Below are 26,913 nucleotides of genomic sequence, written 5' to 3' on the forward strand. Positions count from 1 at the left end.
TTTTATATTATATTCTTTTATCTAGTCCTGTGCTATATAAAAAATTAAATAAAATCCTATATCCTGTTCTATCACTATTAAATTCATATCCCAATAAATATCCCACATCCTTATTCTTCTTACCTTTATCTTTTAGATATGCTATTAGTTCCTTCCTATCCTCACTATACTTTATACATTCATATATTGCATGCTCAATTGTTTCTTTCTCACCACAAAATTCACATAAGCCGTTAACATGTACACCAATTAAAAACAATGAACCATTCAGCCCTGAATGACCCAGTCTTAATCTAGCTATTATCCCCTCTTCCTTCCCATTCCTTCCTCTTACAATCATTTTAGTATCTACCTGCTTTTTGATTTTATATAAATGTCTTCCCTTATAATCTAATTCATTGGCCTCTGCAGCTGTTTCCTCCCTTTAAGATTTCGCGGCAAATGGAGGGGTCCGCGTGCGCATGCACGGATATGTTCTATAACCGATTCTGAGAGTTCTTATCTTCCAAAACGTCATTTAACTTTAGATTTAATAAGTTGTCTTCATCTGGGAGGATTTTCTGTCAGAAGAAAATGTTTTGTCTTTGCTTCGTCCTTTTAAACATTTTTTTTTTTATGGTTTGAATGAACAAACCCACATTTAGCTCATATAGTGGTCTGCGGGTACATTAAAATGTTACTTATTACTATGTAGACTCAAATGTTGTATTAATGATGTTGAAGTTATTGCATACTTAATACTGTCTCTATGTGTGTATCATTGTTAGGGTACTTATCTGTAAACAATTATATTGTCAACGTTTTCAGAGTGTCTCCACAGGTTTTCAGATTACAATGTCTCCACAGGTTATGAAAAAATGGTGGTGAAAGTGAAGATTGGAGATGAGAAACACAATCTCAGTGAGCTGCTGGACTGGCTCAATGACATACTGCAAGCCACTTTCAGCCAAGTGGAGCACACCTGCTCTGGTATTTTTGTTACCAGGTTAATTAAAAATGTTGAATGTTAGATATTTTTCGCTAACACTTTTATGGCGTGTTTTTCCAGGTGCCGCCTTTTGTCAGTTGATGGACATCATTCACCCTGGATCTGTTGACATAAATAAAGTGAAGTTCACAGCAAAAGAGAATGCAGACATCTTGGATAATTACAATCTGCTACAGGACGCTTTCAACAAGGCACAAATCAAGAGAGTGAGCAATTAAATAACAAAATCGCTTTGAAAATGTTTGAAGCAATAAATTAAAATTCAGATTATGTTGGTAAATTAATGCATCATATAAAATGTTTTATTTATATGGCTATGCAGTGATCAGCATGCAGTATTGTTAACAATGCATGTCCCCACCCCCCACCCCTTTTTTTTATAGGAACTAGAACTGAAATTGTTGGTGAATGGAGACACCCTGAAAATATTGGATTTGCTTTCGTGGTTCAAAGATCTTTATGATCACAATGTTGCACAGCAGAAATATAACACTCAGGAGGGTTTTGTTGAACGGGAAGTGGTGTCATTGAAATCAAGAAGAGAATTTGAAATCTGTAAGTGTTTACACTTTGAGTTTTTATTATTGATATTGTGACTTTTATGTAATTTTTATGATTTACCCCCCTCTTTTTATTGATAGCTAAGAAGGAAGAACAATCTTCAAGACTCTACAGTCCTGTACAGACAAAATATCTAAACCAGAAAATGCTCAATTTTAAGAAGGGATCACATGAGTCTTCCTTCCGAAATCCGGCCACAATGTCTTTCATCAGAAAGTATGGCTCACCTGATGCTGGGTCAAACTTTGCCAGCAGCAAGAATAGTCTAGTATTAGGCCATAAATGTCAGGAAGACATTACAGCCTTCTTCATTCAGACTCCATACTGCCTTTATTTATTCCATGGAGTGGAGCTTCAGGACGAGAACAAGGCCATTGTGCTGCTGTTGGGATTTTTTGACAAAGCTACTGGGGAAAACAAATTCAGATTGCTTGATGTTCTTCATCCAGAGGAAGAGACTGCTGATGCCATCTGTACATGCATTGTGGAGATGCTGAAGAAGTTTAGAATACCTCTAATGAACATGGCGATATTTTATTCAAATTTCCCAGAGCACGAAGATCTTCTCTCCGGTCTGAAGTTGCTGAAACCTGAGATTGTGTCTTTATGTGGACTTACAGATATGGCAGGACGAGTGTGTCACAGTGGTGTTGAGAAAATTGAGATTTCTGGCCCGATTGTGAATCTCATCACAGAGATCTACAAGCACTTTCCATCTTTTCCAGATTCTCTACAAACTTTGCTTGAAGATGTTGATTGTTCGAACTTCAGTAATATCCTGACGTCCCAATGCTCTCTCTTTTGTAGAATCATCCAGAAAATGACTTTAGCTTGGTCAGACCTTGAGAAATACTTTGGATCTCTGGATGCAGATGAAAAAGTGATCTGTCGTCTTCTTAGTGATCCCAAAATAAGACTCAACGTCCTATTTCTTAGCCACGCTTTGCAACCGCTTTGCGATTTTCAGGAGAATATTGACCGAGGTGTCAGTGTGACACGGCTCCTCCAAGATGCTTCTCAATTAGTGAGATTCTACACGGCGAGTTTCCTCAGACCAAAAACAGCAGAACTTTTCCATAGGAGAGGAAAGACCTCGCTTATACAGGAAACAGTGGGACATTTACCTAGAGGAGAGGTTGAAGTTGGCAAACAGGCTGCTGACTTTCTCCTGCAATGCTCTGAAGAGTTGACTGACTACTTGGAGACATTCCACAGTTCTGTCATCTCCTTCTACACGACTGTGACTGTTAATATTGTTGAATGTTTACCTTTCTCAGATTCCACCATGAGAAACTTGTCATTAGTGTTGTGTCCAGGAAAAAAGCTTGAAGTGACTGGCAAAATAGTTCAAGATTTAGGTGCCTGTTTTGGGGTTTGCTCAAGCGCTGAGAATGTCAGCTTACTCACAGATGAGTTTTTGGAGTACCAGTTCATTGATGGAGGTGACACACACCCAGCCGACCAGTCAATGGAGGAGTACTGGAAGACTGAGCTGAGAATTATGGGAAGGACATCAAGTTTTGGGAAATTAATCGTTAGCTTGTTGGCTTTGCCCAGAACATTGAAAAAAGAGATCATTTTTGAACAGGTGAGTCACTGAAGTATGAAGAGCTTGAGAAACCAAAATTTCATGTGTCTGTGACAAGATATAATTTCTCCCTTTTAATGTGACAGTGGTTATGAAAATTAATTTAGTTTGTTTTAAGGGACCTTTGATGTTTAAAATGTCGAGAGCATCTTACATCCATAGCAATGCACTGTCAACCGTCTAGAACATCCTAACATGACAGCAAGTTGTACTAAGCAAACATCTAAAGGTTTGGTTTGTATTTGTGTGTGGTTGTCTGTATACCAGATGTTTCAACAAACTGACTATCTCAAGGAGATGAAAATGGAGGACTTTGAGGAGAAGGAAATGGCTGAGGATGATGCTACAGACAGCAGCTCATATAAAAGTGCTCCATCACATCTCAGCCCAGAGACTCAAGGGAGCATCGCATCTGGTAATGAGACATACATATACTCCTTAAGGTGCATGACATATTGAGGATCTGATCTGTACTTACTTTGCATCATGAATGCATTTGAATTTCAGATATCATTGACTTAACGGAAATGGATGATATGGCGCCAATAGACGTGGAGGACATTGCACCAATGGAAGTGGATGATATTGTGCCAATCTCTTCTGATTCAGACACAGAAAGCCAAAATAACACAGAAGGTTTCAGACCCTGTTCAGATATACCAACTATTGGTATTTTCTTCTACAATTTTGCAACATTGAGACAGGTCTAAGTAAAACTTTCTTTGCCCTTCTTTTTGCCAGGGGATCATCCATATGTGTCTGTAATCTTGGATGATGATGATGATGAGGATGATGAAATCACTGATGATGATGACGATTACAACTGTGATGCTGATGATGTCACATGGAATTATGCGGTAAATGTCTGCTCATTGGTTCAGTTCAGTTCTGGATATCTTGATTAAACATTTTGCTTTCTCTGCCAGAAAAGAAAAGAAAATACGTCTTCTACACGAAACAATGAGAAATAAAAATACCTTTTTACAATACTTCTGTGCATGTAATCAAAGCTGAAGTGTGAAATGTATGTGCTTTCAACTATTTCTTTAAGATTGAACAGGATAAAAGTATTTTAACATCAGAAAATGTAGAGCAAGACTTTAGACTCTCAGCCAATGAGTGCTGTTTCTCTTTTTAGGATGGTTACACAGTGGGTGAGATGGTTTGGGGGCCAATTGAGGGTTTTGGTCTTTGGCCTGGACTGGTTCAGAGCTGGGACAGCAAGAAGCCTTGTGGTTCCATGCGTAAAGTGGTTTTCTTTGGGAACAGGATGCAATCAGAGGTACAAAAATGACTATGCAAAGTCTTATGTTCAAGCTTTTGGATATTCTTTTACTTGAATATGTGTATATAACAAATGGTCTATTGCAGGTCCAAGCAGATGACCTCCTGCCCTTCTTTTCATTTGCCAAGTGCTTCTGTTCGAATTCCTTCGCTACAGTAATGGCGTATAAAGATGCCATTTTCAGTTCTCTGCAGGTAAGACATTTTGTTATTAGTGCTCTATAGTCCATGTACTAGCATGCAGTTTGTAATTTACTCTGATATTACAGCCTGGAAAAACAGTTTTGGAAATCTAAGCTTAATTTCTAAATCTGGAAAAATAAAACTTCCAAATGTTAGTACAGAAACATCTTTGCCTCATGTGTCTCTAGGTGGCTTCCAGACGCAGTAGAATGTTTTTTTCTCCTGAGACGGACTCTAAGGATGAACTGCTTAGAGTCATGTTGGACTGGGCTTTTGGAGGCTTTGAACCATCGGGTCCAGATGGACTTCAGCCTCTATCAGAATGCAATAGTATGCAACAAGCACCGGAGGATGCTCTTTGACTTTAGTGCTATATTCTGATGTGTAGCATGTAGTATTGTATGCTGTATTAATTTACTATATATATATTTTTTTTTCTTCCTTAGACAAGATTTATATGCCTCGATCCGTGAATAGGAACATGGAAAACCACAAAGACCCTAAAGGAAAGTTATTTAAATTAACTGTGTCTCTCAGCAAACTCCCTGAATCCCTGGACCTGCACAATGGCTTGATAGACCTTGGGACAACAGAAGTTTATAGGAAACGCATGGATTCAAAATGGAATCAGAGATCCTGGCAGACTGTGAAGACCCGTAGAAAACAAAAATACACACAGCGGAATAAGCATCAAAAGATTACCCCAAGCGTACATATCGAGTCCAGACAGAACAGCCAAAAAAGACGTATGTACATCATTAATATTTATTGCTGCTGTTAAAATTGTGATGGCAAAGCAAGAAAAAATCTGGTGTTTATTGAAATGTTTTGACAGATCAAATGGTGCATGAATTTCTGGAAAACAAGAGAAACATAGAAGGTCAGAAACCCTTTCATAAACTTTGCAGCAACTGTTGATAATGAGTGAAGTTCATCCTAACTTTATTTCTCCTCCTCAAGAGTTCTGCTTATCATGTGGGAGTACACCTGTCGAAATCATCCACCCACTCTTTGAAGGAAGGCTGTGTTCAAACTGCAAGGTACTAAATATAGTTACACAGCTGTAGTTCTCTCCTCACATGGGTTTTGGCTATACCAGCGAAATACTAATTATACTAAAAATACTATTACTAAATGTTGCATAAAATCATGTATACAGTCATACAGTACAGTACAATCCTTCAGTGATGTGTCCGTTTATCACATGTAGTATAATTTCACGGAGACGCTGTACAGATATGATGAAGATGGCTATCAGTCGTACTGCACCGTTTGCTGTTCAGGCATGGAGGTCATTCTATGTGGTCATGACAGCTGTTGTCGGTGAGTGTTTATGATATTGGTGATACAAGGTCATGGGTTTGATTCCCAGGGAAAGCAAAAATATGATAAAATGTGTAGCTTGAATGCAATGTAAGTGTAGTATTTTCACTGAACCCCACTCTGTATAGTTAAATTATTTGGTCTTTTTCACTTCTCTAGATCCTACTGTGTGGACTGTCTGGATATCCTAGTGGGTGAGGGGACATTTAACCAGCTGAAAAATGTGGACCCATGGACCTGTTACCTTTGTGCACCCGAGAGCAGCTCTGGAGCTTTGAAGCCCAGGCATGACTGGAGCATCCGTGTGCAGGAATTCTTTGCCAACAACAGCGCCATGGAGTTTGTTAGTCATCTCATACAAATATTGGATGATCTTCCTGATTTGTATTTGTATTGGTTCCAACACTGACATTTGTCCTCCTCAGGAGCCCCACCGTGTTTACCCATCAATCCCTGCTAACCAGCGACGTCCAATCAGAGTCCTTTCTTTATTTGATGGTATAGCCACAGGTAAAACTTCCTGTATTTTTCACCACTTGTAATGTAATACACACTTATTATAGTCTGTTCTTGTACTGGTTATGTGGCTTATTTACATACATTTTTATGTTTCAGGATACCTTGTTCTGAGGGATCTTGGCTTTAAAGTGGAAAAATATGTGGCCTCAGAAGTTGATGAAGAATCCATCACCATTTCTATGGTTAACCATGATGGAAAAATCACTCATGTTGATGATGTTAAGAACATTACGAAAAAGCATGTATGGTTACAAAATAATTTCTCATCTTCTTGTTTTTTTCCCCTTGTCTTTAAAGTGTTAGTTTAGCCGAAAATGAAAATTCTGTCATTTACACACCCTCATGTCATTCCAAAACCACAAGACTTTTGGTAATAAAATATTTTTTATGAAATCTGAGAGATTTCTGTTCCTCTACTGACAGTCTCTTCACCCAAAATTCTGATGCTTCAAGATGTTTGTAAAGAGATCAAAAATAAATCCATATGAATGAAAAAGTCCCAGTCTGAAGAGAGACAATCACTTTATTTGATGAACAGATTTGGGCTTTTATTCACATATAAGCATTGATCAGTGAACGGAAATGGAAGCTCAACTATTCCTGCTTGACTAGTGAGACCAAACCTCATTGGTTCTTGTGGAAGTTCAAACATGCTGGCATGACCCGCAAGAAAGAACCTCATTTGATTTGAATGCTGTAAACATTCATTTGGATTTATTTTTTGATCTGTTTGGAAGCGTCCGAGTTTTGGGTGAATAGACTTTTGGTAGAGGGACCGAAATCTCTGAGATTTGATTAAAATGTTTTAAATGTTAAAAAACTCTCTCTATACTTACTGAGATTTAATTACACATCTGAAGAAGACTCCTCAGCAGTCTGCCCATTGAATATATTCTCTTTCATTGTTCAGATTGACAAATGGGGCCCGTTTGATCTTCTCATTGGTGGAAGTCCTTGTAATGACTTGTCCATAGTCAATCCTGCTAGGAAAGGCTTGTATGGTAAGTCAAGATTTAAAGTTTTGTTAAACATGCTACTGCTGAGCAGGCTCAGTGCTTGGTCTCATGTCAAAACAGGTAACAGTTAGCATCATTCATTGCATCTGAGATCCTCTTTACTCTCTGCAGAGGGCACAGGGCGGCTCTTTTTTGAATATTATCGGCTTCTGAATGTTATGAAACCGAAGGAAGATGACCCACAACCGTTCTTCTGGCTGTTTGAGAACGTGGTGTTCATGCAAACCCAGGTTAAAGCTGACATTTGCCGCTTTCTGGAAGTGAGTGTTCTTCTTGTTGGATAGAATTTTCATAAATACTCCAAGCAGTTTATTGTAAATTTAAAAAGCTCTTATATTCTATTTAATTGTTCTTGAATCATAGCCTCACATTTTAAAGGGGTCATGAACTGCCTTTGTTTTTTTATTTTGTACTGTTCTCTCAGATCCACTTATAATGTTATCAAGATTTTTACATCAAAATTTAGAAGTAACAGGCTATTTTCTGTCCCCCCCCCCAATCAGAACGTTCTGTTTGAATAGGTGTGGTGGATTGTAGACCCGGAAGTAAACGCCCACTGCTATGATTGGCTAACAGTTGTGTGTGTTTGATAGCATACATTCATTCCTCACAGATGGATGCTGCTGTGATTTAGGTCAAAAACGCATAAATGCATATCAAACAATCGGTTTAACAGACAAAGCAATAGTGACCACTTAATGAAAACAGTTACTCACACTTGTGTTGTGACATTACTGACTACGGATCCAATATAGTCGGCACAGCGTCCTCTTTTAGTTTCAATCTTTTTGAAAATCCTGCTTCGAATTGTCTTGTTTGTAAATGAATCTGCGGTAAAATGAAGTGAACAAAAGACAAAGTTTTTACTGACGTGATCTGGATCTTCATTAAAAATAAAGTTCATTCACTCTTTCCTAATATTGACATCAGAAGGATGGCAATGCAAACACTTTTTCCACAACTTGGCACTGCACAGCATCTTGTTGTCTTCAGAGCATGTTTTTCGTTTGGTTTCTACGTAGACCTGCACGATTGTCTCTCTTGTAAACACTGCATGTGCGAATCGGTTGGCAGGGCTTAACAGACCGTGATGATCTTCTTCTGCGGAGGCAGTGCTCATCCACACTAATGCATCATAGAGTAGAACATTCCAAAAGCTGTCATTTTGGCAGACTGCCTTCAATATTCAATATAATATATAATCAAAATCAATATAATCATCACTTACAGGATGTATTTATAGTACAATGACCTCTTATGTCAAAAGATCAAGGGAATTTTGGTTTCTCAGTTCATGACCCCTTTAAAAGAATACTTGGTCTCAAGGTGTAGTAAGTGTGTGTGTGTGTGTGTGTGTGTTTTTTTAGTGTAACCCTGTGCTTGTTGATGCTGTGAAAGTGAGTCCAGCTAACAGAGCAAGATACTTCTGGGGGAACATACCTGGCATGAACAGGTCCGTCAGTTAAATTCATATGAATAACACACCTGCTTTTTTCCCCCTTTTTTTTTTAACCTGGAAAATACACTGAACTGTGTAAACTAAAGTAAATATATTATACATCATCCATTTTATTCTGTTTTGAGCAGACCAATCAGAGCATCTCAGAATGATAAACTCGCTCTTCAGGAGTGTCTGGAGCCTGGCCGCACTGCAAAGGTTTGTCATGAGCTTCTAACCAAAGATATGCAGTAGTATATAGTTATTGTAATGATATCACTAGTGATGAGTTCTGAAGCTGTTATGTACTGTTTTGCTTGTTTTGCAGTATGAAAAAGTTCGCACTTTGATAGCATACATTCATTCCTCACAGATGGATGCTGCTGTGATTTAGGTCAAAAACGCATAAATGCATATCAAACAATCGGTTTAACAGACAAAGCAATAGTGACCACTTAATGAAAACAGTTACTCACACTTGTGTTGTGACATTACTGACTACGGATCCAATATAGTCGGCACAGCGTCCTCTTTTAGTTTCAATCTTTTTGAAAATCCTGCTTCGAATTGTCTTGTTTGTAAATGAATCTGCGGTAAAATGAAGTGAACAAAAGACAAAGTTTTTACTGACGTGATCTGGATCTTCATTAAAAATAAAGTTCATTCACTCTTTCCTAATATTGACATCAGAAGGATGGCAATGCAAACACTTTTTCCACAACTTGGCACTGCACAGCATCTTGTTGTCTTCAGAGCATGTTTTTCGTTTGGTTTCTACGTAGACCTGCACGATTGTCTCTCTTGTAAACACTGCATGTGCGAATCGGTTGGCAGGGCTTAACAGACCGTGATGATCTTCTTCTGCGGAGGCAGTGCTCATCCACACTAATGCATCATAGAGTAGAACATTCCAAAAGCTGTCATTTTGGCAGACTGCCTTCAATATTCAATATAATATATAATCAAAATCAATATAATCATCACTTACAGGATGTATTTATAGTACAATGACCTCTTATGTCAAAAGATCAAGGGAATTTTGGTTTCTCAGTTCATGACCCCTTTAAAAGAATACTTGGTCTCAAGGTGTAGTAAGTGTGTGTGTGTGTGTGTGTGTGTTTTTTTAGTGTAACCCTGTGCTTGTTGATGCTGTGAAAGTGAGTCCAGCTAACAGAGCAAGATACTTCTGGGGGAACATACCTGGCATGAACAGGTCCGTCAGTTAAATTCATATGAATAACACACCTGCTTTTTTCCCCCTTTTTTTTTTAACCTGGAAAATACACTGAACTGTGTAAACTAAAGTAAATATATTATACATCATCCATTTTATTCTGTTTTGAGCAGACCAATCAGAGCATCTCAGAATGATAAACTCGCTCTTCAGGAGTGTCTGGAGCCTGGCCGCACTGCAAAGGTTTGTCATGAGCTTCTAACCAAAGATATGCAGTAGTATATAGTTATTGTAATGATATCACTAGTGATGAGTTCTGAAGCTGTTATGTACTGTTTTGCTTGTTTTGCAGTATGAAAAAGTTCGCACTATCACCACACGGTCAAACTCACTGAAGCAGGGCACCAATGACGCCCATTTCCCCATCACCATGAATGGAAAAGATGACAATATATGGATCACAGAAATGGAGAAGTAAGTTTTAGTTCTACACTTAGCTATAAATCAAAATTAAAATACAAATATGTATTTTATTTATGCTGATTCTGACACTTTCACAGAATATTTGGATTTCCGAAGCATTACACAGATGTGAAAAATATGGGGCGTTTGCAGAGGCAAAGAGTGCTTGGGAAGTCCTGGAGCGTTCCTGTCATAAGACATCTTCTAGCACCTCTGAAGGATTACTTTGCTTGTGATGAGGTCCCCTTGAAATGAACTGACATTGATGATTTTAATCTTTTTCTGTCAGTGTGAAAAGACTCGGGACATGAGAATTTGTTGCTTTTAATTGTTTTACCTTTTTTAAAACTAAAATGGTATGACTAACTGAAGAATTGTTTAGAAAAATGGATGCTGGGAAACTGAAGAAGGTTGATTACATTTTATTGAATGTTCCGGCAAATCACGTCACTTTTTAAAAATGTAATTTTCTGAATTTGCAATCACGTTTAGCTACAAATGGTGTAACAAATTTGATGTGGGATTGAGCAAAATTAATAAACGTGTGCAGTGCTCTGAATTACTTCTTCTTTTGTGTTTATTGGCGGTTGGCAAACCAGCTTAAGGTGCATTTCCGCCACCTACTGGGGTGGAGTGTGAGGCCTCGAACGTAAATATATACTATTAAAAATTTTTATTTTTAAAATTGTTCTAATCAAGTCTGTATCTCTCAAATATTTTTGAAGAAAATCATAAACCCTTAACTTTCTGTGCATTCTGAAATATATTCTTAACTGAAATGTCATTGATTTCCATATAGTTTTTCAATTATCTGAAGTATTGTCACTCAGTGGCATTTATGTCCTGAGCCCTGGTGATTTTTTTACCCTGATAATTATTATTGTACAATGCAATGCAAATCTAAGTTACATTTACTATAATAAGTTGTTATTTAGATATTCAGAGTTTTCAGATATTTTTAGTATTTAAAAGCCTTAAACGAGTTACTAACTGGTACCAAATTAAACGAGAAGCAAAACGACTTTTATTTTGAAACGCAAAGACAGAAGCGTATTTTGGATGGACAGTCATCATGGCAAAGTCTTCCAGTGTGTAAGTAGACATTTAGTCCTATTTTACAATATTAAGAAGATAAGTAGGGAATAACAGTATGTGTGTTAAGTGTTTACATACGTGTCCTATGTGGAGGAATGGTCGCTGTTCATTTGCAGCAGCATCCGTTTCCTCCGTTTCAAGTTTTCGCGGTAAATTGATGAGGAACTGTGGATATGCACATTACGCATTCTCAAATTATTCTTATCTTCCAAGTGTGGCTATTGAATTGTAGACATACCAGTTGTAAAGACGTCTTCATTTGAGAGGGCCTCGTTCTAAAAGAGAACATCTTTTCGGTGTGTTACTTTTCCTTTTAACATTTGATGTGGTGTGCGGGTTAACATTTTCATAATTCCCGCACATTACACACTGATTGACAATAGTGTAACATTATACAGCGCTAATTAATGTAAGGTCAAAGTGCAAAATCGTGAAAAGACCAGATGTCCAACGTTAGAGCCTAGCTGAATAACTTATCGTAAAATGGGGTTCAGTGTAACGTTAGTGAGAAGCACAACAATCAAAATTCATGCTGTTTTAACGATGCGCGTCTGATATCAGCACGCGCTTTCTCCTGTCGTCCACAGGATACTTATCATTTAAAAATAACTACGTGAATTACTCTTAACCGGCTTACTAACATGAGTTTATCGATGTCTTTATTAAATAACTACTTAAATGTATGGGACTAAATATGTGTTTGTGATTTCAGAGAGATTTTACACGTCTTAGTTGTAGAATCCAGATCATATTTTGCAGACTTACATTTCATAAAATTTCTCTGCAGGCTATGGAAAAGTGTTGATGAATGTAAATATTAAAGAATTTCAGTGAGCCATTGGATTGGCTTAGTGACATGCAGTCAAGTGGAGTTCACCTGCTCAGGTATTTTTATTTCCCAGCCAATCAAAACACTTTTTGAATTGGGTATACCAGTCATGTTGTCACTGATATCAAATTATTTGTGTGAAGTTGGTTATGAAAGTTAAAAGATCTTCCCCAAACATTAAAAAAAATACACATTTCATCTTAAATATGAAAGTCTACATGGTGTGTTTTCCCAGGTTCAGTTTGATGTGATTCCCCTTTTAATATGTTTATATAATTTACACTTTTGATTTTTTATATATTTATATTATTGATTTATAGTGCAGTGTTTTTTATAATAATTATGATATGCAGTGATCAATATTATTTTTTAACTTCTGTATTTGTACCTCTTTTTATAGGAACTGGAGCAGACATTGTTGGTGAATGGTAACATCCTGAAAACATTCGATTTGTTTATGATCTTAAAGCTTGAAATGCGTAGGTGTTTACTTGGAGTCTATATTTGTTGATTAAGCATATTGAAAAATGAAATATGTTCATTGGTCTTGTAAACATAATGCCATTTTTATGACTGTTTGTCATGCTTTTAATTATAGCTAAGAAGAGGAGACGTTCATCAAGGCTCAAACAGCCAAAGTATCCAAACCAGAACATGAAAAATGCTAAAAAGAAATCGGATAATTATTTCTCCTGCAATCCAGCCACAATGTGTTTCATCAGAAAGTATGGCTCACCTGATGCTGGATCAAACTTCGCCAGTGGCAAGGATAGTCTAGTATTAGGCCAGAAATACTGGGAAGACATTACAGCTTTCTGCAGTCAGACTCCATACTGCCTTTATTTATACCATGGAGTGGAGATTGAGGACAAGGAGGCCAGTGTGGTCTTGTTGGGCTTTTTTGACAAAGTTGCTGGAGAAACCAAGATCAGATTGCTTGATGTTCTTCATCCAGAGGAAGAGACTGCTGATGCCATCTGTACCTGCATTGTGGAGATGCTGAAGAAGTTTAGAATACCTCTAATGAACATGGCGATATTTTATTCAAATTTCCCAGATCATGAAGATCTTCTCTCAGGTCTGAAGTTGCTGAAACCTGAGATTGTGTCTTTATGTGGACTTACAGATATGGCAGGACGAGTGTGTCACAGTGGTGTTGAGAAAATTGAGATTTCTGGCCCGATTGTGAATCTCATCACAGAGATCTACAAGCACTTTCCATCTTTTCCAGATTCTCTACAAACTTTGCTTGAAGATGTTGATTGTTCGAACTTCAGTAATATCCTGACGTCCCAATGCTCTCTCTTCTGTAGAATCATCCAGAAAATGACTTTAGCTTGGTCAGACCTTGAGAAATACTTTGGATCTCTGGATGCAGATGAAAAAGTGATCTGTCGTCTTCTTAGTGATCCCAAAATAAGACTCAACGTCCTATTTCTTAGCCACGCTTTGCAACCGCTTTGCGATTTTCAGGAGAATATTGACCGAGGTGTCAGTGTGACACGGCTCCTCCAAGATGCTTCTCAATTAGTGAGATTCTACACGGCGAGTTTCCTCAGACCAAAAACAGCAGAACTTTTCCATAGGAGAGGAAAGACCTCGCTTATACAGGAAACAGTGGGACATTTACCTAGAGGAGAGGTTGAAGTTGGCAAACAGGCTGCTGACTTTCTCCTGCAATGCTCTGAAGAGTTGACTGACTACTTGGAGACATTCCACAGTTCTGTCATCTCCTTCTACACGACTGTGACTGTTAATATTGTTGAATGTTTACCTTTCTCAGATTCCACCATGAGAAACTTGTCATTAGTGTTGTGTCCAGGAAAAAAGCTTGAAGTGACCGGCAAAATAGTTCAAGATTTAGGTGCCTGTTTTGGGGTTTGCTCAAGCCCTGAGAATGTCAGCTTACTCACAGATGAGTTTTTGGAGTACCAGTTCATTGATGGAGGTGACACACACCCAGCCGACCAGTCAATGGAGGAGTACTGGAAGACTGAGCTGAGAATTATGGGAAGGACATCAAGTTTTGGGAAATTAATCGTTAGCTTGTTGGCTTTGCCCAGAACATTGAAAAAAGAGATCATTTTTGAACAGGTGAGTCACTGAAGTATAAAAAATATAATTTATCAGATATCTGTGTGACAAAATCTGATTTCTCCAACCACTTTTAATATAAAGAGTTTATGAAAATGTATTTAGTTTTATTAGGGTTAGGGTTAAATTGTGATGATAGGTAAAGTGTCCTAGAACACTTATTAGTCTGAGAAACTATGCTTGACTTCCTTTAAATGCTTGTAAAATTAACTTATTCAGAACCTTTAATTCAAGTACATTTAGTGGTGTTTGCTGAGGCAAGAGTTTTATCTGGCATACAAAAATGGGTGGAGAAAAAAACCTACTAATGGAAGTATGCAAATTCATATCTGTGGACCAGAATATTGTGAGCTTGAGCTATTTTGACATGGACCAGTAAGGAACTAACCAGCAGTGACCTAGCAAATGGATAGCAACATGCTAACAATCACCCAGACCATTTTACCTCCATAGTAATGAACAAGCTTTACATAAACAAAAAGTTTGGTTTTTGTATTTGTGTGTGGCTGTCTGTATCTCAGGTGTTCCCACAAACTGACTCCGATCTCAATGAGAGGAAAATGGAGGACTTGGAGGAGAAGGACATGGCTAAGGATGATGTCACAGACAGCAGCTCATATAAAAGTGCTCCATCACATCTCAGCCCAGAGACTCAAGGGAGCATCGCATGCGGTAATGACACACTGGTTGTTGTAGCGACCTTTAAAGCTGAAAGACATGTTAGATCATTGGAACTTGACAACAAGGTTGTTAAAATGCTATAGAGGAACTGATCTCTATCTGCTTTGCATCACGCTCTAACAAATACGTTTGATTCTCAGATGACATTTACTTATGGGACGTGGAAAACATTGTGGCAATGGAAGTGGAGGATACTGTGCCAATCTCTTCTGATTCAGACCCAGAAAGTCAAAATCACACAAAAGGTTTTATGCCCTGCTCAAATATACCAACTAGTAGGATTTTATCTCTTCTGAAACTCTGGGACATGACCCAAATCAAACTCTGTCTTTGCCCGGTCTTTGTTGCCAGGACATCATCCAAATGTGTCCATTGATGATGATGATGATGATGATGACAAGTACAGCAGCAGTGATGACGATGACGATTGTAGCAGTAGTGATGATGATGTCATATGGACTGAGGTAAATATGTAATTGTTATTTGCAGAGAAGGGTGTTGTTTTGTTTCTCGATATCATGATTGAACACACTGTTTTTCTCTACCAGAAAAGAAAAGGAATTACCTCGCATAACAATGAGAAAACAAACATTCCATACCAGGTAACTTCAACATTTATCAAATTAAAGATATTTTTATTACATTTGTGCATTGTAGTAAAAGATTTCTGCGGCTTAAATATCACCGGAAAAAAAAAACAGACTGTGTCTAACAACAACTGTGTTTTTAGGGGGGTTACACAGTGGGTGAGATGGTTTGGGGGCCCATTGAGGGCTTTGGTCTTTGGCCTGGACTGGTTCAGAGCTGGGACAGCAAGACGCCTTGTGGCTCCATGCGTAAAGTGATTTTCTTTGGGAACAGGATGCTGTCAGAGGTACACATATGAGTATACAGTCTTTTTTGTGAGCTTTTGGGTTTTGCCTTTATTTACTCAATAAGAAAGATCATGTGATGAATATTTTTCTGTTGTAGATCCAAGTAGATGATCTCCTGCCCTTTTTTTCCTTTGCTAAGTGCTTCTGTTCTAATTCCTTCGCTACTGTAGCGACATATAAAGATGCAATCTTCAATTCTCTGCAGGTAATGCAAATTGTATTTTGCTAGTACCATGTTTTTAGTGCTCTAAGATCCATTTACCTTGGTGCAATTTAGTGTGACAGTGTTACAGTCTGGAAAACCAGTTCTTGGAAGCAGTCCCAGCATTTTGCTGAATTTCACAGATATAACATTTTTTTGTTTACTCTTTCAAAAATCTTGATTTCTGTTCCTAAAACTGAGACTGAGACCTAATAATTTTCCTTGCAAGTATGTGAAGAATGTAAGAAATGTTTTATACATGTTATGGTCTAGGTGGCTTCCAGACGCAGTAGAATGTTTTTTTCTCCTGAGACGGACTCTTTGGATGAGTTGTTTAGAGTCATGTTGGACTGGGCCTTTGGAGGTTTTAAGCCATCAGGTCCAGATGGACTTCGACCTCAATCAGAATACAATGGTATGCAACAGATTAGCACTGAAAGACACTCCTTGACCACAGTGCTGTATTTCAGTGCGAGGACTGTAGTATTAAACTTCAAATTTGTTGTGTATTTACTGTTCATCTTTTTCCCTTCCTTAGAACAGGCTTTTATGCCACGATCAGTGAATGGGAATGTTGGATCCTCTCCAAACTACAAAGACCATCGAGAAAAATTATTTAACTTAACTGTATCTCTGAATAAGCTCCCTGAATCTCTGGACCTGCACAAAGGTTCGATAAACCTTGGGAAAAAAGATGTTTACAGAAGATTCATGCATCCAAAATGGAATCGGAGATCCTCGCGGACTGTAAGGACTTGTCGAGAACAGAAACATTCTTACAGGAGTAAGCGTCTAACTCACTGCGAAAGTATGCAGGTTGAGTCCAGACAGAACAGCCAAAAAAGATGTATGTGCACCATTGATATTTATTAAAGCATTATGTAAACTTAAAAAACAACAACAAAAAGAACAGTTAACCTGGTGTTTATTTGAATGTTTTCACAGCTCAAATGGTGCATACATTTCTGGAAAACAAGACAGACATTGAAGGTAAGAAGCCCTTTCATAAACATTGCAGTATCTATTGATAATGAGTGAAGTTCATCATAATTTCATTTCTCCTCACCTTCAGAGTTCTGCTTATCATGTGGAAGTACATTTGTTGACATCATCCATCCACTCTTCGAAGGCAGCCTGTGCTTAAAATGCAAGGTACAGTGAAATTGCACTGTTGTAGTTTCCAATGATCCAGTCAGTGAATGTAGGATTGTCAAGTTTCTTACTTACAAACAGACACCTGCTCTTGTTTAAAGGGTTTGGCTCTTTCAGCTAGTAACAGTTGTATAAAACCATACCCAGCACTCTGCATAAAGCTAAAGTCCCTTTTAAGGCAAGTCAGTTCCCTCAGCAAGCTTTTTGGTGTGAGTACAGCTCCTATCTGAATCATAAAGTTCACTACTTTAGCTCAGAAAGCTAGTCCAACTAATGTTTATGTGCATGAATTAAGAGTTAAACAGGCGAATGGGTGTATGATTCTGATTCTGATGTGAACAGCATTAAATAGGCAATAAAAAGTGAAGTGGGACTTTAACCACCACTGAGCTCTACAGTTTCTCCCATAAATTTTTCTTAGATCTCTGACAAAGCTTTGTTTGTTTGTCAGTTTAATTTCACAGAGACGCTGTACAGGTATGATGAAGATGGCTATCAGTCGTACTGCACCATTTGCTGTTCTGGCGTGGAGGTCATTCTGTGCGGCCATGGCAGCTGTTGTCGGTGAGTTTGTTTGTGTTGATCACAAAACAGGCGTAACTTTTATTCTCGCTGTTGCCGCCGCCGGCATGTCGTGAAGACGCTGTGTGTTTCGTTGTGAAAGCGAAACTACTTTGTTTGGCCTTCCAAAAGACTTGTTTTAGGTTTTTAAAACAAAGAATCATTATACATTTGAGATTCTGCACTATTTCTCTGCCCCTAATCAGATAAGTAAATTGAATCACGTTTATGCATGTTAAATGGTGCTGTGATGCAGGATAATTGCAAATTGGACTCAATCGATAATAAAATTTGCAAGGGAAAAATATTAAATTAGAAATACACAAAGTGTAATCATTTTCACAAGTTTTGACCCCAATCTAATTTGGTCTCATTCTCTAGCTGCTACTGTGTGGACTGTCTGGATATCCTAGTGGGTGAGGGGACATTTAACCAGCTGAAAAATGTGGACCCATGGACCTGTTACCTTTGTGCACCCGAGAGCAGCTCTGGAGCTTTGAAGCCCAGGCATGACTGGAGCATCCGTGTGCAGGAATTCTTTGCCAACAACAGCGCCATGGAGTTTGTTAGTCATCTCATACAAATATTGGATGATCTTCCTGATTTGTATTTGTATTGGTTCCAACACTGACATTTGTCCTCCTCAGGAGCCCCACCGTGTTTACCCATCAATCCCTGCTAACCAGCGACGTCCAATCAGAGTCCTTTCTTTATTTGATGGTATAGCCACAGGTAAAACTTGCCGAATTACTCAACCACTTGTAGTGTAATAAACACTTATATTGTGTTCTTGTACTGGTTATGTGGCTCGTTCAAATACATTTTTATGTTTCAGGATACCTTGTTCTGAGGGATCTTGGCATCAAAGTGGAAAAATATGTGGCCTCAGAAGTTGATGAAGAGTCTGTTACCATTTCCATGGTCAACCATGATGGAAAAATCACTTATGTGAAAGATGTTAAGAACATTACAAAAAAGCATGTACGGTTACAAAATAATTTTTTCATCCTCTTGTTTGTTTTCTGTTATTAAATAATACAATTTCTGTGCACATCTGAAGACGACGACTCAACACTCTCATTGAGTTTATTCTCTGTCTTTGTTCAGATTGACAAATGGGGCCCGTTTGATCTTCTCATTGGAGGAAGTCCTTGTAATGACCTGTGCACGGCCAATCCCCACAGAAAGGGCTTGTTTGGTAAGACACATCTGATGCATGTTGCACAAAAAAAAAACAAGCACCTTCTTGATCTGGCAAAGTATAATCTGATTGCCTGTCTTTATTGGCAAAAAGGTTGGAAAACCTTGTCTTCATGGAGCTGAAAATTTGAATAATCAAAATGAACACACATCAAATATAAGGATTTAGTTGAATTACTGAGCAGACTCAACACTTGATCTCATGTTAAAACAGATAGCACAATTTGTTGCATCTGAGATCCTCTTTACTCTCTGCAGAAGGCACAGGGCGGCTGTTTTTCGAATATTATCGGCTTCTGAATATGTTGAAGCCAGAGAAAGATGACCCACGGCCGTTCTTCTGGCTGTTTGAGAATGTGGTGTTAATGGAAAACAAGGTTAAAGCTGACATTTGCCGCTTTCTGGAAGTAAGTTTTCTTCTTTATTATGTTGGATAGAGGTTTGCTAAAGGCTCTCAGCAATTCTTATCAATTTAAAAAGCTTGTATGTTAAGTTTATGAGATTTTTCTTGGAACTTGGTATCAGATTTTAAAAGAATGTTTAGTCTCGTGGTGTAGTAAGTGTGTGTGTGGTTCGTTTTTAGTGTAACCCTGTGCTCATTGATGCTGTGAAAGTGAGTCCAGCTCACAGAGCAAGATACTTCTGGGGAAACATACCTGGCATGAACAGGTGCGTTAGTCATTTCATATGACTATCACACTGACTTAAGGCACTCAACCATGTAAATTAAATTAATGTGATTTCATGATCTCGTTTTATTCTGTTTTGAGCAGACCAATCGTAGCATCTCAGAAAGACAAACTGAGTCTTCAGGAATGTCTGGACCCTGGCCGCACTGCAAAGGTTTTGTCATGAGCTTCTAACCAAAGATATGCAGTACATAATAATTTCAATGACATCATTACATTTGATTGTGAGTAATTTACCATTTTGCAGTATGAAAAAGTTCGCACTATCACCACACGGCCAAACATACTGAAACCGGGCACTGATGACCGGCATTACCCCATCATTATGAATGGGGAAGCTGATAGTCTGTGGATCACTGAATTGGAGAAGTAACTTTAACTTTTTCTGCTATTTCAGTTTTATGTCTTATCAAAATTCATTCCCAATTATGTTTGATTTTTGCTGACTCTCACACTTGTCTTTGTCAGAATATTTGGATTTCCGAAGCATTACACAGATGTGAAAAATCTGGGGCGTATGCAGAGGCAGAAAGTATTGGGGAAGTCCTGGAGCGTCCCTGTCATAAGACATCTTCTAGCACCTCTGAAGGATTACTTTGCTTGTGACTAGGTCCCCTTGAAATGAACTGAAGTTTATTGTCCATTTCTAATCTTCTTCTTTGAGTAAAAAGACTCAGGGACACAACAGTTTGTCTCTTTTCATTGTTTTAACTAAAATTTAGAAACTTAGAAAATGTGTGTAGTGCTCTGTGAAGTGCCAAGATAATAACTCCTGTTTAGCTTTGTCTTTAGCTTTGATTTAAGAACTAAATGAATGTTGACCAGTGACTGAAATGAAGAGTTTTCATTAATTCAGGCTATTTAATTTTTCTTTGTTTGTTTGTTTAAGCTCCCTGGATAGTTTAGTACTTATTTAAAATAAGTGAAGTGTCTATTTGTATCAAATGTTAGGAGAATAAAAATAACGTTCAACCCTGAACGTTTCTTTTTTTTTTAAACTCAAGTTTACATATCTGCAGCATTTTTGCTCAGAAGTCCTAGTTATTCTCAGAGTGCTGTTCATTTTATTGAAATCACCATGATTAATAATATTTTGGTTTTTATTTTCAATAAAAATTAGCTTAATTCGAGGGTATTTGAGAGTGTTTACTGGGGCTTTAAATGAAACGAGCATGAGGACTTTTATTTTGAAATGTGATTGGTAGAAGCGTGTTCTGGATGGACAGCCACAGCCATGGCAAATTCTTACCTGTTGTAAATGGTTAATTCTAAGTTTACAATGTTTAGAGTAAAAGTTAAAAGTAGTTGTATTTGTGAGCCATTTACGTAACAGTAGACAGTTTATCCGTTGTTTAAACATGTTTCGTCAGGCTGTTAAGAAACTAGGTATCTTATCATAATGTCAAAATTCGGTCAGTCGAGTCGACACAATCTGAACACTTGTTTGTTTTGTGGCATGCTTTAAGAGTTCTTATGAAGGCATTTCATTTTAAAATCATGCTTTTGTTTATATTTCATCCCGTAGCGTGGGTCATTATCAAAAATGTCGACCTCGACATAAAATGTTACAGAAGTTTTGAATTAAGACCAATATTTTAGAATAAAAACTGGGATTTTCTGGGATTTATTTAATTTGTGTGCGTGTTTGGAAAAGTCATGTTTGTCACCATATTTTGAAAATGACCTATCTGCCAAATACACAAGTTAATTTCCATATTAGTAGAACTTGTGTACACGAAAAGCATTGTGTAGCTTAAGCAATTTATAAGATGTTTACCTTTACGTATTTTATAGGTAATACAAATCCACGTTGAAAACTGATTCGATCTCGATATTCCCTGAGGTATTCTTTGCATGTATGCTGCCTAATCCCCACTGAAAACTGAATAGTATTTATTAATAATTACAGATACTTTGATGCCAGATGCTGGAAAACAACTTGTGACAACAGCAATGTCCACAATTAAATGTGTGGTAGTTGGAGATGGAGCCGTGGGTAAAACCTGCCTTTTGGTTTCATTTACAAACAAGTTCCCATCAGAACCAACAGTAAGGACTTGTTACATTTATGCATGCAATACTATTGCTCTCTTTGGTATGTTTATCTTGACTGGCTTAAGAAAGAAAAAATACAACCCATGTACCTATTATCAGTGATAACTGCTGAATAGACAGTTATCCCATCCCAGGAATCCCATCACTTGCAACACATATTGAAAAAAATCATCAGTGTAGTGTCAATTCAGTTGCTTTGTCATGTTTTACTTTTTTTTTTCTCTCTCTCTCTCTCTCAGGTGTTTGATAACCAAGCTGTGACTGTAATGGTTGATGGTAAACCATATACCATTAGATTATTTGATGCTGCAGGTATGATGATAACACTATTCGTGAAGCATTGTCAACTTATCTTAAAAGTGTCTCAACATTTGGCACAAGAACTGATCCTGACAAATCTAAATATATTTCAATATTTTGTAGGTCAGGATCAATTACGACCCTTATACTATCCCCAAACTGATGTCTTCTTAGTTTGTTTCTCTGTAGTTTCTCTGTCCTCCTTTGAAAATGTAAAAGAAAAGGTGAGTCTTTCAATGATCTGTCAGTCATGTTGAATAATGTGTTTGTTGCTAACAACAGTTCATTTGTAATGCAGTGGGTGCCTGAGATAACTTATCACTCTCCGAAAACCCCCTTTCTGCTGGTTGGAACTCAGATTGACCTTCGAGATGATCCTGTAACTATTGCCAGGCTTGCAAAAAACAAACAAAAGCCAATCAAACCAGAGACAGCTGAAAAACTAGCCAGAGACTTAAAGGCAGTGAAATATGTTGAATGCTCTGCTCTAACGCAGGTGGGTATGCTTGTTCGGTTTATAAAGCCACGTTTTAAATGTTTTTCTTTATTTGTATAACAAAGCAATTCACTTTTTTCCCCCCTTTGTTACAGAAAGGACTCAAGAATGTATTTGATGAGGCGATATTAGCAGCTCTAGAGCCCCCCAGATCACAGAAGACATGCAAATGTGTGGTTTTATGAACTGGACACAAAAGCATCATCAAAGACAAATCTGGGTGTAAACCAATAGGATTGTTTTATGTTTGTACAGGTTTTTATCAGGAAAGTAACAGTAGCTATTACTCAACAGTTTTTTTCCCTATCATTTACCTTGGTGCTCATATCACATGATGAGATGATATGTGTGCAAATTTTACTATAGTGCCTTTAAGACTTTGACACTTCACAACAAAGATATTCAGGTATATGGTAGGTTGGAGTGAGATAAGTTGTGCCACTTTTTATTTTATTAGTCTAATAAGGAAGGAAAATTTTGAAGTAAATACTGTGTGGCTGTCTGTCATCAGCTTAATTTAGAAGACTTTACAGAGCCATATGAATATGTCTCGTTCCACATTAGGGGTAAGTTGTTATGTCAAGTTGAGTCACTGGGGAATATCTGAGAGATTTGTATTTTAAATAAAAGTATGAAAAAATATTTATACAGAAACTATCTTCCTCTGAAAATATCTATATTATTCTAATGTGGTGACAAAAATATACATGGTTTTATACATTGCCACTTGACCAAAAAGTATATACCTTTTTATATACCCAAGTATATAAATTTTTAGACTAGGATAACGAGTGAAAAAATGATCAAAATCACTTTTTCTCAAGTTATTTCTCTAGCATGTGCAGCTGTGTAAGATCGGCCCTTTTTAAATATTTGGTCACATGATGAAAATTAATTTAGGGGGCGATACGTCTTTCCCACTGCTACATTTTAGCTCAGTCCCCCAATACTTTAGTTTTAAGCAATCCTTTCAAACAGTAGCAGTTGCATATATGCAATTGTACATATTAAAATAAGCATTTAAAAATGATGACAATGTGAATAGAGATAAATTCATGTTAAGGGAACGTGTCTGAAATGATTGCCCTCCTTATTAACACAAAACATGAATGACTGTTTAAAGGGATAGTTCACCCAAAAAAAGAAAATTCTGTCATTAATTACTCAACCCTCTACGGACACCTTGGCAATTGAGTCGCCATTGGCTAGTACATTTTTTTTTGTTTATTCGCCAGACTATATAATAAATGTTTGTAAAATGGCAGTTTTTTTTTAATATTTGAAAGTACACTCTTAACATCAGTCAGTCAAGCATTATAATATGATAATCAAGTATTATTTAATGATAGAACTTTAGTAATTAGAATTAAAACTTGATAACCATGTATGAATGCATATTAGTCATTTTGGCTGAACTTAGGACTTGGTGGTGCTGCTTTTTTGGTCATTCAGTGTTTCTGGCTCAGTCCCCCAATACTTTAGTTTTAAGCAATCCTTTCAAACAGTAGCAGTTGCATATATGCAATTGTACATATTAAAATAAGCATTTAAAAATGATGACAATGTGAATAGAGATAAATTCATGTTAAGGGAACGTGTCTGAAATGATTGCCCTCCTTATTAACACAAAACATGAATGACTGTTTAAAGGGATAGTTCACCCAAAAAAAGAAAATTCTGTCATTAATTACTCAACCCTCTACGGACACCTTGGCAATTGAGTCGCCATTGGCTAGTACATTTTTTTTGTTTATTCGCCAGACTATATAATAAATGTTTGTAAAATGGCAGTTTTTTTTAAATATTTGAAAGTACACTCTTAACATTAGTCAGTCAAGCATTATAATATGATAATCAAGTATTATTTAATGATAGAACTTTAGTAATTAGAATTAAAACTTGATAACCATGTATGAATGCATATTAGTCATTTTGGCTGAACTTAGGACTTGGTGGTGCTGCTTTTTTGGTCATTCAGTGTTTCTGTAAAATAAATTGGGGGGAAAAACTAACAAAAATACTGATAAGATAATAATGATACGAATTCTACTAATAAGGATTTAAATTTAAAACGCACTAAGGATTAATGAGCTGCTGGATTCATGAATATTAAGCAGGTTGTGTGCCTTCGCTGATTTGCTGAAATCAAAACATGGACGATAATAGGTGAGCGCCAGCCAATGAGATTGCTGTTTGCGCATTAGTTCTGCCCACTACCGGAGAAAGCGGCAGTTCTTAAAAGCTGAAGAATTCCAAGGAACGCTGTTATTTTGAAAGGAAAATACAACAAAGAATATCGTTTACATGTAGTGCGTCAATTCTTCTCTTTGCGTCAAGACAAATAGAGGTGCGCTGCGCATCCATTCAGTTGAACTGAAAAATAGCACAGATCACTTGACGGAGAGTGAAACTCTGAAGCACTCAGAGAGTGTTCGGCGCGTGAAAATATATCTGTTCCAAAATGTATATGTAGCCTCCAACTCACACACTGGCAGTAAAATCTGAGAATTTATTAGCCATTGGCTAATATTAGACATCATTTAGTCACCCAGAGTGAAGATTTAGTCGCGTGGGTTGCACGTTCCAAACCCGTAAGACCTTCGTTCATCTTTGGAACACAAATTAAGATATTTTTGATGAAATCCAAAAGCTTTCTGACCCTTCATAGACAGCAACGCAACTGACATGTTCAAGGACCAGAAAGGTAGTAAGGACATCATTGAAATAGTCCATGTGACATCAGTGGTTCAACCGTAATGTTATGAAGCTATGAGAATACTTTTTGTGTGCAAAGAAAACAAAAATAACGACTTCCTTTAACAATTTCTTCTCTTCCGTGTCAGTCTTCGACGACCGTTCACGAGAGTTAACTAAGAGCTTTAGAGAGCTAAAACTTGATTTATATGTAGTCCAAAAATAAATACAAATACAGAATGATCGTGATAGAGACTTCAAATCACGTGCAACACTGAGAGATGCACTTATAACTTTCATAAGGCTTTTAAGTTCACGGTTACATATAACAGCGTTTCTCATAGCAGAACCAATTCAGACAGTAAAACACTATCTCTCTTCAGCTGGACAGATCTCCACACTACTGTTAGTGACCCGTATCCCATACCAGCCCAAAACTGTGTATCCTTCCCACCATGAGTGAAACGGATAAAGACGTGTTATCTGAAATTAATTAAAAAATTATATATGTGGTGAGAATGACAGTTATTTTATCAGGTTTAATTGATAATTTTATTTTCTTCTACTCACTTCACACCACTGCTGATCATTCCACTGTGGAAAGAAAACTGGTTCAGGCTCCACACTGATCAAATCAATCAGCTGTTGCTTTAAACATAACTTGAGGACAAAGTTTATGGGTGACAAAGAAGGCCTCAGCTATTATCTCTTTGGTTAAATACTTTTATTTAGGTCATATCAAACTTACCAGTATGAGGTGACAAAGTATTTTGAGACTGTGCAATTTGGGATTTCTACCAAATTATCTTCTACTGGCCAGCAGTCACCACCATTCTGTACAATCTTCCATCCACTGAACTCCTCTAATCAGACCAGCAGAGAGGAGCACATAATATAAATGGAGCAAGTGACACTGGCATTGCATTTTAAGAAGGGAATAAGGTGGCAAACGAATAGTGTTCAAATTAATCGTTTAAATATTGAGTGAGTTTAGGGTAATTTCATTTCAAGTGGTCCAGTGAACGCTGCTTGACCATTACCTCTGTGTATTGTTATTACAAAACCAATATTTTTTATTTTATTTTATGTAGTTTAACCACATAGGCCATCATGGCCCACAACATTTGCAAATTGTTGTTCTTTAGACTTAAAATGTAAGGCCAAATGTAATGATCAATATTGCTCAGGGTTCAACATTTAGGGTCAGTTTACAATGGGAAGGATGTGAGTCTCAGTCATAAATAAGTATAGCATGCATGCAGAACATTTTTTTTTTTTTTTAAATGGGAGTGAGAAAGTGTGAAAAAGTGCAGTTTCTATTATGCTTTTTCACTTTTTCAACTTTATTTAGTCTGTAATGTTGCTGTTTGAGCATAAAAAATATCTGCGAAGTTACAAAGCTCAAAGTCCACTTCAAAAGGAGATATTTTATTTAACATAAATCACTTTTCAAA

The 26,913-nt window shown here is 37.3% G+C and overlaps 3 protein-coding genes across 7 annotated transcripts in view; all 3 read left to right on the top strand.

Moving 5' to 3' along the window:
* LOC107707749 (uncharacterized) overlaps nt 1–11,181 on the top strand; it is a 14,047-nt gene extending 2,866 nt beyond the window's left edge. For 3 of the 4 annotated variants that reach the window (XM_016511842.1, XM_016511841.1, XM_016511843.1), the window contains exons 2-24: nt 847–969; nt 1,049–1,194; nt 1,372–1,543; nt 1,630–3,137; nt 3,405–3,552; nt 3,645–3,773; nt 3,879–3,994; nt 4,276–4,419; nt 4,509–4,616; nt 4,793–4,934; nt 5,051–5,350; nt 5,440–5,484; nt 5,565–5,644; nt 5,815–5,927; nt 6,087–6,270; nt 6,353–6,437; nt 6,543–6,688; nt 7,357–7,447; nt 7,574–7,722; nt 8,830–8,915; nt 9,050–9,119; nt 10,427–10,548; nt 10,635–11,181. In XM_016511842.1, the coding sequence (XP_016367328.1) occupies nt 858–969; nt 1,049–1,194; nt 1,372–1,543; nt 1,630–3,137; nt 3,405–3,552; nt 3,645–3,773; nt 3,879–3,994; nt 4,276–4,419; nt 4,509–4,616; nt 4,793–4,934; nt 5,051–5,350; nt 5,440–5,484; nt 5,565–5,644; nt 5,815–5,927; nt 6,087–6,270; nt 6,353–6,437; nt 6,543–6,688; nt 7,357–7,447; nt 7,574–7,722; nt 8,830–8,915; nt 9,050–9,119; nt 10,427–10,548; nt 10,635–10,791 (4,353 nt within the window). In that variant the 5' untranslated portion in view covers nt 847–857 and the 3' untranslated portion in view covers nt 10,792–11,181. Of the gene's footprint in view, nt 1–846; nt 970–1,048; nt 1,195–1,371; nt 1,544–1,629; nt 3,138–3,404; nt 3,553–3,644; nt 3,774–3,878; nt 3,995–4,275; nt 4,420–4,508; nt 4,617–4,792; nt 4,935–5,050; nt 5,351–5,439; nt 5,485–5,559; nt 5,645–5,814; nt 5,928–6,086; nt 6,271–6,352; nt 6,438–6,542; nt 6,689–7,356; nt 7,448–7,573; nt 7,723–8,829; nt 8,916–9,049; nt 9,120–10,426; nt 10,549–10,634 lie in introns of all 4 variants that reach the window. The other variant, XM_016511844.1, reaches the window with a different exon arrangement.
* Nucleotides 11,182–11,574: 393 nt separating this feature from the next.
* dnmt3bb.3 (DNA (cytosine-5-)-methyltransferase beta, duplicate b.3) lies at nt 11,575–20,883 on the top strand. The gene is made up of 24 exons (XM_016511846.1): nt 11,575–11,628; nt 12,419–12,516; nt 12,861–12,939; nt 13,059–14,554; nt 15,076–15,226; nt 15,376–15,480; nt 15,587–15,699; nt 15,784–15,837; nt 15,966–16,109; nt 16,208–16,315; nt 16,586–16,727; nt 16,851–17,159; nt 17,258–17,302; nt 17,385–17,464; nt 17,916–18,028; nt 18,407–18,590; nt 18,673–18,757; nt 18,861–19,006; nt 19,133–19,223; nt 19,484–19,632; nt 19,809–19,894; nt 19,999–20,068; nt 20,162–20,283; nt 20,383–20,883. Exons 3-24 carry the CDS (start codon nt 12,918–12,920, stop codon nt 20,522–20,524), a joined length of 3,957 nt encoding a protein of 1,318 aa, XP_016367332.1. The 5' UTR covers nt 11,575–11,628; nt 12,419–12,516; nt 12,861–12,917; the 3' UTR covers nt 20,525–20,883.
* Nucleotides 20,884–21,092: 209 nt separating this feature from the next.
* cdc42l2 (cell division cycle 42 like 2) lies at nt 21,093–23,614 on the top strand. Of its 2 annotated transcripts, none has more exons than XM_016511848.1 (6): nt 21,093–21,326; nt 21,824–21,963; nt 22,209–22,281; nt 22,393–22,493; nt 22,568–22,765; nt 22,861–23,614. In XM_016511848.1, the coding sequence occupies exons 1-6, from the start codon at nt 21,314–21,316 to the stop codon at nt 22,948–22,950; spliced, it is 615 nt and encodes a 204-aa protein (XP_016367334.1). In that variant the 5' UTR covers nt 21,093–21,313; the 3' UTR covers nt 22,951–23,614. The 2 variants fall into 2 exon arrangements, with proteins under 2 accessions (XP_016367334.1, XP_016367333.1); XM_016511847.1 differs by having other exon boundaries at nt 21,094–21,300.
* The last annotated feature ends 3,299 nt before the right edge of the window (nt 23,615–26,913 follow it).

Source organism: Sinocyclocheilus rhinocerous, unplaced genomic scaffold, assembly GCF_001515625.1.
Source record: "Sinocyclocheilus rhinocerous isolate Xijiao unplaced genomic scaffold, SAMN03320098_v1.1 scaffold565, whole genome shotgun sequence".
Lineage (NCBI taxonomy): Eukaryota > Metazoa > Chordata > Actinopteri > Cypriniformes > Cyprinidae > Sinocyclocheilus > Sinocyclocheilus rhinocerous.